This window comes from Trachurus trachurus, assembly GCF_905171665.1.
Source record: "Trachurus trachurus genome assembly, chromosome: 9".
Classification (NCBI taxonomy): Eukaryota; Metazoa; Chordata; class Actinopteri; order Carangiformes; family Carangidae; genus Trachurus; species Trachurus trachurus.
The window spans coordinates 25,398,896-25,412,955 of record NC_139895.1 but is presented as its reverse complement, the minus strand read 5'-3'; the positions used below and the strand labels follow the sequence as shown (position 1 = coordinate 25,412,955).

General features: G+C 42.5%; 1 protein-coding gene across 3 annotated transcripts in view; it reads left to right on the top strand.

Annotated features, from left to right (window-relative positions):
- arb2a (ARB2 cotranscriptional regulator A) overlaps positions 1-14,060 on the top strand; it is a 146,871-nt gene that overhangs the window by 8,015 nt on the left and 124,796 nt on the right. For all 3 annotated transcript variants that reach the window (XM_083979524.1, XM_083979525.1, XM_083979526.1), the window contains exons 5-6: positions 8,293-8,358; positions 9,821-10,012. In XM_083979524.1, coding sequence (XP_083835650.1) covers positions 8,293-8,358; positions 9,821-10,012 — 258 coding nt within the window. The remainder of the gene's footprint in view (positions 1-8,292; positions 8,359-9,820; positions 10,013-14,060) is intronic.

Genomic DNA, 14,060 nt, shown 5'->3' with positions numbered 1-14,060 from the left:
CAGTATTATCTGTCTGTTGTTTTTAGGCCACAGATGATTCAAGAAAATGAATACTGTACCTCTCTCACACAGCTTTGCAAGTACAAATGCATTGTTTTTGCTGGTAAGAAATATGCTCCATTATAAATAGACACAACTACTGAATTGTATGCCTTTGGTTGTAAAAGTAGGTTATGCTGCTTAGTCAGCCTCTATATGGATGAGTTTAAGAGTGTGTGTCACACAGGCATATACCTGCATGCTTATTTCTGCTTCCATCTGGCCAACACATACAGATCTATTTGTGCCTGAATTTCTGTGTGTGCCATTTTTTGTGTCTAGTCTTTTCTCCCATCCCTCCCCTTCATTTGTGCACCAGGCAGGGGAAGAGACTTTGTCAGATGTCATGAGGGTAAAGGTAAAATAAGCTTCTATGCAGACGGGCCTGTTATGGGCAACACCACTCCTCAGCACACCCCAGTGCCCTCTATCAACCTGCCACCTGAGACGCTCTGAGAACTAGCCACAATTCAGCCTGGGAGCTGTGAGACATGGCACAAGGACGTGGGTGCATGTGTTTGCCTCTGGCAGTGTGAATTGAATGGCATCATCATTGCCCCCTAATGTTCACTCACATTCCTTTTTGCCCCCCCATACCTCTGTCCATCTCTCCCTCCTGTCGTCTTCTCAGTGTCTCTATATCTTCATGGTTCTGTATTGTGTGTGTGTGTGTGTGCACGCACATTTGTGTGACTGTGTACATGTGTGAGGGGGCTCGGGGGTGGCGGCTGTATTGTCAGACACATCACAGCACCAGATGTCCAATTTGCACTTCAGCCTCGTCTGAATGGCGGGACGGATACAAAGAGGGAGAACGAGGATGTTGGTATGATGGCCTCCAAGCAAAGAAAGAGATGGGAACAAAATTTGGGTTGAGCAGCGAATCATTTTTTACACTTCATTTCTGATCTATGAAAAAATAATTTAAATTTTTTTGTCCATATACTTATGCCATGATGAAGAGAGATTTGCAGATGCTATTACCCTGAAGCTGTATCAGTCCATTTTATTTGGAGACCATTGACCATATTGTAAGTGGCCTGCAATTCAACACTTGAGAAAAATAGTGGTGGTCATAAAGTGATAACACATCCTAATTTGAAGGCCTGATTATATTATTAACTCATAGCAAACTGGTGCAAGTCATTGAAACTGAAAGAGAGAGAGAGAGAGAAGAGAAGAGAAGAGAAAAGTGGACTGACAGAATGTGTTATGGTCCCAATACATAAACAAACAATTTAACTAATATACCGAGGTAATATATATATATATAAATATATATAAATAAATAGATAAAAATGCCCAAGTCGGCTAGATAGATAAAACATCTGCCCATTCGCTAGGAGTTGTATCAACTCATTCTGTGACATGTTGGAAATCACCTCCTGAGGTTATGCACATGGCAGGTTAAAGAAAAGGATACAGAGAGGATCTCTCTGTTAGTCCCATTAACCCCAATTTTATTTATTATGTTGTGTTGCATTCTGTTTTGTCTTATGCAAACTAAACAGTACACAAAGACTGAAAAACAGACCACTGGTGTGGTGACATTTTCCATCCTTGGCTCTCACTGTTATCATAATGGCTGTATTACAGCTGTAATGCAGTGCAGGCTATCTGAGCGGTGTTGCTCAGTGCAGCAGGGTCACCGCAGCCTGTGTAGGTGTCAGTTGTAGTCTAATTCCTGTGATTCGGTGATGAATCTCTCTGATAGAAGACAAGCATAGGGTCTGGCCCAGATGGAGCTCTATTAAGCTGTTAATAAATGAGGATTCTTCTCTGCTCTGCCTGCATCTGTGGAATTGAAGGCAGTCACAAATTTGTAAACACACACACACACACACACACACACACACACACACACACACACACACACACACACACACACACACACACACACACACACACACACACACACACACACACACACACACACACAGTCAGAATATTATAATGAAGTAAAGCTAGCCAGATGGCTGAATTAGAAAGCCGTCTCTTTCTCTTTCTCCTTTTCTCTCTGCCTCTTCATCTCTCTGTCTCTGCCTCCGTCCCTCCCTCCTCTCTCTCTCTCTCTCTCTCTCTCTCTCTCTCTCTCTCTCTCTCTCTCTCTCTCTCTCTCTCTCTCACTGCTGTTTCTGTTCCCTGTTTCCCTATGTTTCTACATTCTGGATGTTGGTGTTTGTCACAGCTGACTGAGAGCGAAAGGCCTTGCTGAAGTGCCCTTGAGCAAAACGATGAACATTTAGGGAAAAAGGTTTTTCTTTTGCTAATGATAAATTATGACAAGTTTATATATTATACTATGATATTACATTATATTCAGAAACAAAGTTCATCTTATTTTATACATTTACAATGTGCATAAATTACAATGTCATCCGCATACATTTGGATGCTAGTCTAAGGATAAACAATAAATGAGGTACAGTAGGATGGGTGAGATTTAATAGTCAGGTCATTGGGGGAAATGGGGTGATTGTGTACCTGGACAAACCGTTTTGGAGAGTTAGCATAAAACACTATCCCCTAAACTGACTGTGTTTCTGTGTTCGAACTTCATCATTTGCCAGTGTTCATGCAGTAGACCCTGTGAATGTGTGGGTGCTGATAAAAGTCAACAGGTGTGAATGGATGTACCTGAGCAGTTGATGCTTTACCTGTCCTGCTGATTTAAGTTGTAGACAGGTGGAAGTAATTTTGCAGGGCTTTTTAAACAATGTAGTTTACAAACGGTGTCACACATTTATTTTACCTGTTGCCGTATTTTTTGTGTTTCTATAATGTGCTGAATGTTGTAGTATATTTAGCCCTTTACATTGACCCATAAAGGATGGATCATGGTGTGGTCATGAAATGTTGCGTCAGTGCCACAATGGGAGTCATGGAGACAGGCCTCCACACTGCACTTAAAGCACCAGGAGGCCCCATACCAGTCGTGGACCATTTTGTTGAGAAGCTAATGGACTCTCTCTAAAGAGGGACTATAAATGACAGCTGTCTGCCCTGATTCACTGACTGCCTCATGTCTCCATTCCCAAAACACTTAAAAACTGCTGCTACAGCTTCTGCAGAAAGCAGGAAGTAGAAACAGACACAGTGAGACAAAAATGGTTGCAGGGTGTGGGCGAGGTGGATTAGAGTTGATGAAAGAGAAGAGAATTGGACAGGGGATGGGGATTGGATGGAGGGTGGGGGGGGTTAGAGAAAAGACAGGAGGGCTGGTAGTTACAGTACTGGCATCTGTCACTACCGCCGGCACCCACGGTGGCACACAGTACTTTACTTTGAATTACCCTCTGCCGGCTTCTCAGTTAACACCTGAGGAGGTCATTACGGTGCCATTAGGATGAGTAGTGCAGGGAGGGCAGAGAGGGAGTCAGAGAGAGGGATATCTACGCTAAGTGTAAACAGACTGTCTGTCAGTCTGTGTCGGAGAACTTTCCCTTCCCCTTGAGAGCCCTCTCTCCTCTGACAGGAGAATGACAGAGACCTCATGGGAATTACAGCCGACTCTCTCTCACTCTCTCTCTCTCTCTCTCTTTGTTTCCCACGCGGGACTGACAGATCACAAACTCACAACAATAGGCCCTATTTTAATACCACTTTCTGTTGGTACATGAGGCTGACTTAAATAAACAACCTTTCTATTGCCACGTGCTCTCTCATTTTTGCAGTCTGTCTCTCTTTCTGAGTAATGCTTTGCTGTTGTTGCTGCTGTTGTTGTGCTGCATTGTTCGGGGGGATTTTCTTCTTTTTTCTTTTTCCTCCTCTCTATTCTCTGGAGAAGAAGGAATGCTTTCCTGGGTGCAGTCAGTGATACACCATGGAGCAGCTCTTTCAGTTTCATTATATAAACAGCTTTGATGCCTCTTCTTGCTCTCTGGTTTCTATGGCTAAGTGCCTTTGGAGAGGGCTCTGGACTAGAGAGACAAGAGATGTGTGTGTCTATACAGGAGTTTCTCGTATGTGTGTATAATGTGCTGCTGTCTTGAGTAGATTTGTGCACCAGGCTAACACTTAGTAAAGGAGATCAACCACTGTGGCTTCTTTGCCACCAATAAGTGATACATTATTACAGTATTTAAACTGGAATCCTCAAAAGGCCTTAAAACGGCTTTGAAACTGTGACTTCTACTTACATAAAATGTCTTTCTTTTCTTGTGGTGTGGCTGCAGTTTCTGTTGGGACATGTCAAGAGATGCTTCTCTTTATATTTTAGTGTTTATTTCCATTTATGAGTTGTATGTTTCACTAGAATTTAATTGGTCTTAAAGAGTCTGAAGTGTATCTTGATGAAACTTGCAGACCCTGATAAACATCTGTTTCATGATCGTCTCTCAGGGGCGGTTTCAGATCATTGCTTTTTCTTCCTCCCTTGTAATTACCTCAGTTTTTCCATTGCCCTTGACCATCCCAGCCTTTTTCCTCCCTCCTCCTCCCCCTCCCTCTTATTGTTCTGTGATACCTTTTCTTCTTCTCTTTTATACTTCCCTTCCTCTCTGTTCCCTCTGCTCCTGTTCCTCGCCTCCTTGTCTTTCCCACCTCTCAATCTATCCTCCTCTTCCTGTCCCGGTTCTCCTCTTCCCTACTCTCCCTCTCCCCAGGTATGGTCAGCCAAACCAGGCATGACTGTTGTAATCAGTGGGAGCACACACAGGCACACACATTAACTAACACATGTGCACACATAATGTGGGAGGTCTTTCACCCTCAGTAGTGAGGAGTTTAAAAACATATCGACTTGCAGCTATGATGGTCTTCATTAAGACAGTGGCTTGGTGTGTGAGGGAGAGTGATGAAGAAATCGTTGTCAGGATGACCCGAGGTTTGTTAGGGGCTGAGGGCACAGCCCACCCACTTAAAAGGACTTGTATCAAGGCCACATGCTGTACTGTTCTCTCTCCTCCTCCATCCTCTCTTCCATTGCGCCTTCTCCCATCAGCTGTTCACCGCAGTGGGATCTGGCACAAGACTCTGGCTCCTGGGGATTACTTCTACACCTCTCCTTTCTTGTCTTCCTCCTTTCCTCCCACTGAGCCCTCCTCTAAGTCCCTTCCTTCCTCCCTGATCCCACTCTTCTTGCTTCATCACCACAATGCTTCCTCTACACAAACAAACCACAGACACAGAGGTGACCTCAGCTGCAGAGAGACTCTATTTCAGACTCTCCCACGATCGCTCTCACGGTCATGTAGAGAGCTCGCCGTTGTTTCGAGGATACATCATCATCCAGTTGTCGCAGCAGCCAATTGAAACTGTTACCCTTTTCCTCTCTTTTTACCTTTGTCTGTCTGGACTTGAGAGACAAAGTCAATAAGGGTTACCTGTGATCACTGCTCTTAGAGTGTGTCTCCTGGGGGACACTGTGTCTTTGGAGATGAAACTGTGCAGTCTGCGTCTCCATCTTTTTTTAAAAGACAGATACAGAGTTTATATTGATATTTCAGATAATGTGGCACCCTTAGCTTGTCATCCTGAATGACACTACATATTAAATATGTAGTAGCAGATGTGTGTTGCGATAATGACTTTGTAAGCATGTTTGTGGTCATGAAACCTATTAATTTGAATTGAATTAGGCTCTTTTATCCTTTTCTCCTTTCCCTCTTTCCGTTTCTCTCCCTCTCTCCCCTCCCTTCCCTTCTCTTTGTGTGTCTTAATATTATTTGCCAAATCCACTCCTCGTGCTTCTCCTATCGTCCGATGCCGACAATGCAGGCACTCAGCGTTGCTTCCTGCAGGCATTTCATTAAAGCACTAATAACACATTGGTAATTAGGTGACAAAGAGGCTTTTCTTATTGTACTGATCAGCTGCTGAGACGTAGTCCTCAGAGGCCCACACAGAAGGAGGTTTGCTGTGTGTGCGCCAGGACATTTTTGTGAGTTTCTGAGTTGTGTGTCTCTGCTCTGAGTCTATTGTTTCTGAAAACAAAAATCGGATATTGATCCATTGAAATGCCAGTACTGTCCCTTTCTCAATTCTTACTTTTGATCTGTTTTTTTTCCTATCTGAAAAGAAAAGGTCATCTTATAGCAGTTTACATCATGAACTAAAATACACATATGCCCACATATCCACATATATACACAAGCTTGGATATTAGATTCTTATTTATGATCTACAGTATCCTTTTATCAGTGGAAATGAATTTTCACATCGAAACTCTTGCATTCTTTCCAGTTTTTCTTTCTCCTCTTGTTCCCCATCAGTCTCTCCCCTGATTCTATATCAGATGGTTCTCGAGCCACCTGAGGCACTGAACAAATAACGTAGTGCAAATGAAATTTCCTGTGAGGCTTATTGATGTCATTAAACACTAGCATACTGAGGCCCGGAATCATTTTAGTCTTCATCAGACTGGCTGACATTTTAGTGAATTAGCTGTTGTGGAGGTTTGGTGGGTTCAGATGAGGTAGGGTTGCTTTAGCTCTGCTAGCCACCCTCCGCCTCTACCCCCCCCCCCCCCCCCCCCCCCCCTCCTCCTTCACAGGGTCAAATGCTAGAATCGATCATCTCATTTGGTCCGTCTGCTGGCCTTTGATTGGCTGTCATAAGGCTAATATGTGTCTGGTGTGTAATGATATTCTTGCATGTTGTTCTCAAAGCAGTAAATCAAGTTAGCATTTCATTTCTCTTGTGCATAAGAGAGTAAGAGACCATGGCAGCAGTATGTGATTATCAGGAGAATGCACATTAGACTTTGAAGCTAAAGCCTTTGTTTTACTCTTAAGTTGCACTTGACCTTTTGTTGTCCTTTCTTTTCTATGTGAAAAATCACTTCTGTGAAGAAGCATCTACCACCTTTAAATTTTGAAAGCAGAAATATTCTCAAATTCATGCCATTTAAAATAGGTTTGGAGTTTGGAACATGTATTTTAGGGATATGCATAATTTCATTGTCCTGTGGCTGACATTTCAAAACTGGGTCTGAAGAAAATGTTTAGTTTTGTGAGCGCCAAAACTTACAAAAGCTAAGCACATCATGGTCTAAAAGAATCCCATTAGTTTTTTCTACATCTGTAACTGTTGCACTTGTCATGTTGGCAGTGAGGGAGTTTTTTTTTTTTTTTGTTTTTTTTTCACTCATCCAAGAGAAATGTTCTTTTAGAAATAGCACAATATTTTTTCGATGACTAAATGTCTGTTGACCGGTTGATATTGAATCCCCGTACAGTTCTCCACCTTCACGCACATTAATGAGGTCTGAGTATCATGCCACTCTAGGCTGTGAGACATGACAGTCTCTGGTTGATCCTTGTTTGTGTTTGGCCTTTGTGTTTGGGGTCAGTCAGTTGGTTCGTCTCTTGACTAGAGAGCGTGACTGGGGCTTGGACATGCTTTGTAGCTGTGGCGCCACTGCTGGCCTTTGCTTTCCTGATTTAGTAAGGCTGCTGCCTCAAAAGCTGTGGCCGAAGTGAGGCTGCACAGCAAAGCAGGACAACATGTTGCTCCCTGTGTTCTACGCGCCCTAACATTTCATTGTTGTGACATGTGTACAGGATATGGGAATCTGATGTTGCATCTGATTGGGAAACATCATGATGGCAACAATAGCCACGTCACAGCTCACTGCCAGTGATCATGTGCCCTGTCATCTGTTATCACTCCTAACTCCTTCAGCTCTTTCTCACAACTGATCAAAAATCTAAATCTGTTCCACAAAGTGCTTGTCTCTGTTCTCAGCTCAGCAGGACGTGGGGAGAAGAAAAGAAGGGAAGAAAAAATAAGGAAAATTGAAAAGAAAGTTGTTAATGTCACTGAACCATGAAAGGCTTGGCCCGGGGTTGGAATGACTCGGTATACAAGGTTCTTTAGTGCTGTGGCTGCGGGGATAAACATAACTTACATCAGCCCTTCGCTTGTACAGGAGATTTCCTCTCCTGGCACTTACAACCTCAACACTCACACTGCACTGCGATACACACACGCACATACACACACACACACACACACACACACTCTACGATCCAGACCCTTTCAAGTAGCTCATGTACACATGCATACACACACACACCAGAGGGCAAACAAGGGTTTTTGAATAGTAGTTTTTATTCTGTTTGCAAGCATGACAGTGGTTGCTATTACTTGTTCACACATACACACAGTTTAGTTTGCTTTTGTTGGATGGATTTGTATCATGCCAACATAAAAATATCAACTGCATTAGACACTGTGTTATCAATGTATTGTCTGACTGTGTGTGTGTGTGTGTGTGTTCACGTGTGTTCTGTGTCTTTTTTTTCTCTCCAGATCATCACTCAGTATGTTTATGAGCTGCTGGAGAAAAAGTGCAACATGACTAAAGCCTTCCTGCCAGTAAGTACCCAGAGTGTGAAAAGAGGCATTTTCCTCTTTGATTTATGCCCTTGAAGATTAAAGGGAGTATTAAATATGAAAATTGACGTAAATGCTTCGGCTTCAGAGTGTGATTATATTGAGTGTCCTGTTTAAACAAAATAAAGAAAAGGGGATTGTGAGGAGTCAGCTCTCCTCATTTCTCTATCAGTCTTTGTCTTTCCTTTTCTCTCTCACTCAGTTTCTCTCTTACTCTCTCTCTTTCTGTTACTCCCTCCTCTGCTCACATCCTTTGTGCAAAAGTGTCTCCTCAACAAATTAACTGTATTGTGACGTGTCATTTCAAAGGCGCAGAGGCACAGCATGCTGATGCTTAATCTGTTTCGCATTCATTTGCGCTGAAGGGGACTTTCTCAGCCATCATGGAGTTATTCTTTGCCCAGCTCATCCACACTTGATCCCTTTTATTTGTTGTTTGAAGCATGTTTGTCTCTTTTTGCCCCCCCTCCTTTTACTCCTCCATCCCTGCTCCTTTTTCTGTTTATAAAAGTTGTGATCATTTTTCAGGCTGCATTTACAGGGACGTTAGGCAGCGCTGGTGTGAGAAGCATAGCAGAGTTAGCTGCAACGCTAACAGTGTCCATAAATCACCTAGCCGGGGACTCAGCGCCTTTCATTAGCCCCCATACACTTTTACTGGTTTATCTGCCTGGCCTATTTATCTCATTATTTCTCTGGAAAATTGCTCTGTTCTGCTTTTCTGCTGCCCACCCGCCTGCGTGTATATGGCATTTGTGTGTGTGTATTTGTGTGTTAGTGGTGGGTCCGTCCACCTGCGTGGCATTGAACTTGTGACCGCAGATTTTAAGAAGATTAACCGCAGCCAAGTATAGGGAGAGGGAATGAGGGAGCACAAGAGAATAAAGGCTAAGATTTTCTCCCCCACTCGGCTCTCTTTGTCTGCTTGGATTAAGTTCTTGCAGCTGCCACCCATGGCTTTTATGGACAGTGTTTGTCTCCTTAGAGATTCTTCCAGGCATACTTGGGAGGGATGCAAAGACGCATGGGATGTGGACGGAGCTCATGCGCACACACAAATACTCAGTCACTTACTTTGCCTCCCCCTTTCTGGGTATTACTTTCTCCCTCAGTTTTAATCACACAAAGGCTGTTTTATAATCATGATTATTGATGATTAGTGTACTGATGCATATGAGCTTTTCCTAATTACAAAGGCCACAGTTGAGAAAGCCATTTTTCCTTATAGTCATACATGTAACTTTCTTTGAAAAATCTGCTGTAGCAGCAGATAGCAACAATTTAACAGAATTGAACTGGGTGTAACCACATTTGTGACGCATTCGGCAGTTAGAAAAAAATATATAAACATGTTTGGTAAATATTCCTTTATATAAGATATTTTTAAGGGTTGATTCCAAGAGGTCAGTGACACATGGTAACCTGCGTTTTCCTGAACATTTAGGTGGATGCCACAGAAGATGAACCCACCAGTTTTATCTACCAGAGCCCAGATGCTTTGTCTAACCCATCCAAGCTGTTGGTGCTCATCCAGGGCAGCGGCGTAGTACGGGCCGGTCAGTGGGCCCGTAGACTAATCATCAACCAGGACCTGGACTCAGGGACACAGATCCCCTTCATCACCAGAGCCATGGAGGTAGGGGGCACAACAAAAGAAGTTCAAACTACTTTGTTGGATGTTGAAATGATTTTCTGATCTTTGATCCAAGTCCTGTTTTCATGTCTCTGAGAGCGAGGAGTGGACCGAGTGCACTGAGGACACTGCACATGTAATGTTAGAGGAGGTTGTTTATTATGCAGCCAAAGCTAAATACTTTATTCATATTCTCCATTTTTGTTTTCCCTTTGCTGAGAGTGTAAACTGTGACCCATCATTAGTATGTAGGGTTGTGTGTTTCCTTCTCTGAGGGAAAAAGCCACCACATAGTGGTACCACCGCTACCACAGTGGGAGTGGTGGTTAGCCTCATGGGATATTGGTGTGACAAGTGTAACACACATTGTTTATGTAAGGGGCAGGATTAAATATTTGGGGCTTTGGAAGCAGCTGTGGTGCAGTTAGAGGCAGACTGTCGTGGTATTTTGTTTTCATGTGTTTGACTGGCGGTCTGAATGTGTTTGTGGGTAATTTTTTGTAGCTCTGAGCTCCTCTACCTTAGACACTGGATTTTATGCATTGACTCAATTCAGTTTAACTTCATTGCACAATTTACACAAGTCTGGAGTGGAAAGGAAACTTTGTCCTGGGGTCATATGATAAATTATGTGATGCTGACAACACTGCACAATTTCAGCACTCAACGGCATCGTAGAACAACAGGAGTGAGTAATAACAAACAGACATTCATTCATAGGTGCAAACATAGACTTTATTACTTCACATGTTACTGTATAGTCCTCAACCTCAAATAGAGGCTCATATTGTCTTGTTAGTGAAATGAGGCATATTCCTCAACATGATCATTATAGTACAAGAAAACATTCACACATTTTCATGATTCCAGGGGTCCTATGGGTTCATGGGTGACTGAGCTGAGAGAAAGAAATAGATAATGTAATCTAAAAATATAGATTTGTTTTTTGTTTTTTTTATTAATAACAAACATAAAACAACACAACCATTAGTTTTTCTTTTCCTACTATATGATCATGCACAAGTGTATTCATCTGTGCTCCAGCAAGCAAAAGGTGGCTCTGCCTGTCTTATTATTTTCATCCCCATTTGGTTGCTCATTTGTCAGCCCAGCCACGACTACCTGTTTAATTTCGTCGGCCCGCTGTTCAAATTGACTTAGGGGAGATCCTGCTCTCCCTCTCCCCCTCATTCCCTCGTTTGGTCCACCTGAATGCCATAAAGACTTTCACTGCTGTGTAAAGCCCTCGCCTGCTGAGTACAACAACAGGAGAGATTTGGGTAGTGCGCGTGTGGGTCCTTGTGTGTGCTAACAGATGAGTCAGGTACCCAGAAAGTGTCTTTTGCACTCAACCGGGCCGGTCTTACAGTTGGAAGAGGCAGCATTGTGTGTTGCAGAGAGCCAAAGTGACAGCTCAGATATAGAGAACATGGTGTTGTGTGGTGCAAGTGTTACTCATTCATCATCATAAACAAGAAATCGTGTTCTTACACCCTGACAAATCATCATCCAGGCATTTACCACACACAGGCCTTGTACTCTGTGTGCACTGCAAAGACAAGCTCACACATTTACAGTCAATCCATGCTGTCTGCATCTATTACGGGCATGTTTGTGGTTTATTATGTCATACCAATGACATCTGTGTGGATGTCTTTTGAAGTGCATGTACAGGAGTTACAGCTAAAGTAACATCTGAAGAGAGGTGTGGAGTTTTTCTTTGGTCTTTTTTGTATCCACTTTTTTTTGTCTAAACACATGAATGATTTGTTCCCCCTTCAAGCAGAGAGGGAGGAAACTAATCAGTGAAATAACCGCATACTCATCAGCAGTTCCCATTATATTTATTCAGTATTTAGTGGATACTTAAAATTGCAGTGTGCTGTAAAAGTACACCACATGACTACATTTAGTCTGTAATATACACTAGCTTCTATATTTCTGCAAGGGCAGTTATTATAGCTGTATTACATTTGGTATTTGACGTGTAATTGCTATAAGTTTATGATAGTTTCCGCTTTAGCTTGATGCAGCTCCTCCTTTATTCATTTACCCTCAGACATCTCATCTGGTTATCTCATACACTTGTACAAGCTACTAATTCATCACTCTGACAGATAAATCCCATCTTACTTTTTAAAGATACTGCCTTCCACCTGTTATATAGCAAAAAGACAAACTGGCAAAGAGGCATGGCATTAGTTATGCATTAATTTAAATGTATTTCCTAGTCAGTGTTTATAATGAGTGCCTGACTGTTCACTATGAGAATGTTATATTCATTCTCCTCATAGGAAGAATGGCATAGCAGAAATAGCGATGACTGGGTTAGGTCTTAAACTAGACATGTGTCAAGGTAGCACCTCCATACCCCATCGTTATTAACTGTCATAATACTGTTATAATGTTATGCTGTACTTCTAACCACATCTTTATTGTGAAATGTTCACTATAAGGCAACTGAAAAAGATCACTCAACAGGAAACTCTTTTTAGAGTTACTTCTGTGGCAGTGGTATCAATATCTCAGTCTCCACCTACACATACGTATACAAGACAATTTACAATGTCCTTGTCCAAAGCCATTCTGGGAAATGCTGAAAATGACTAACTGGGGAGGAGGTGAATGAAACAGCTTGACAAAATAAGCAACTATCTGACTATCTGACAGTGGAATATTCCCTCAACAAAACTGTTATCGATAAAAACTTGTTGTAAATAGGTCATTACAACAGTCTGGTGCATTGTAGCAGTAAAAGAAAAACTCTGGCACCATGACAATTACTCAATATTTTTGATTTACAAATTTGTTTAAGTGCAGTGTTGGGTCAGATGTTGACTTTTTGAGTGTGCTTTTTTATTATGTTTAGATTAGACTCCATTTTACAAAAATGTTGCATAGCAAGAAGGTTTTGCCTAGAGTGCAGCTCATGCAAAGTTACTCATGGGAAGTTGTTTGGAAATTCAAAGCCTGCAGCAAAGGGTCAACTAGAGTGCATTCGGGGAAATATGGGGGGAGCTTGTGGCTTTGCAAAACACATACACTCACATACAGTACACACACACACACACACACACACACAAACAGTTCATTTGACTCTGTACGACTGTACAACTACAGTACGTATGCAGTGTAAGTCTATGGTCTGTATGAACTTACACCTGTGTTAAAGTACCCCTATGAAATTCTTAAATCAGGGACCTTAAAGGCTTGAGTCAGCTTTTCCTCTCTTCCGATGGGATCACCCTTTGCCAATCAAGGGATTGTAGGAAAAATAGCTGATTGTGCTCGTTAATCAGGCCCTTCACACAACACACATGCACACACACACAAACAATCGCATTCCAGGGTGAATCTCCGGGCAGCCTCTTACACGCCATTTACAGTACATCCCATCACCTGTTTCTGGGGCGGCAGTGGCTCAGGAGGTAGAGCGGGTCGACCAATAATCAGAGGGTTGGCAGTTCGAATCCCACTCTCTCTGTCCTTGGGCAAAACACCTTACCCAACTTGCCTCAGGTGAATGTGTATGAATGATCATGGTGGTTTGGCGCACACTGGCAGCCAAGCTTCAGTCAGTCTGCCCAAGGGCGGCTGTGGCTATGCACGTAGCTTACCACCACCGGTGTGAATGTGGTATGAATGAATAATGGTTTCTGTACGCGCTTTGGGTATCGGGTATCAATAGAAAAGCACTATATAAATGTAAACCATTATTATTATATCCACCATGCTCCTGTCTACAGATATCACGATTTCAGGATTATGTGAACACATTAGTAAGCTTGCAAAATGTAAAAGATTACTCTAAAATATGTGCACACAGGGAAAACTAAGCAACAAATGTATCACATTGGGCAAAGGTGTGTACAGTAACACCAGGTTAAGATAATTTTTTTTGCTGTGTATGCGGGTTTCTTGCATGTTGTCTTCATGTGCATGTCTATGTGAGCATGGAAGAAGTGTTATTCCCATAGCCTAGAGGTAAAATGACAGGTGAGAGGAGGTTTCTCAAGCAACAACCAGAGTGAGGGGAAAGAGATGGAAAAGA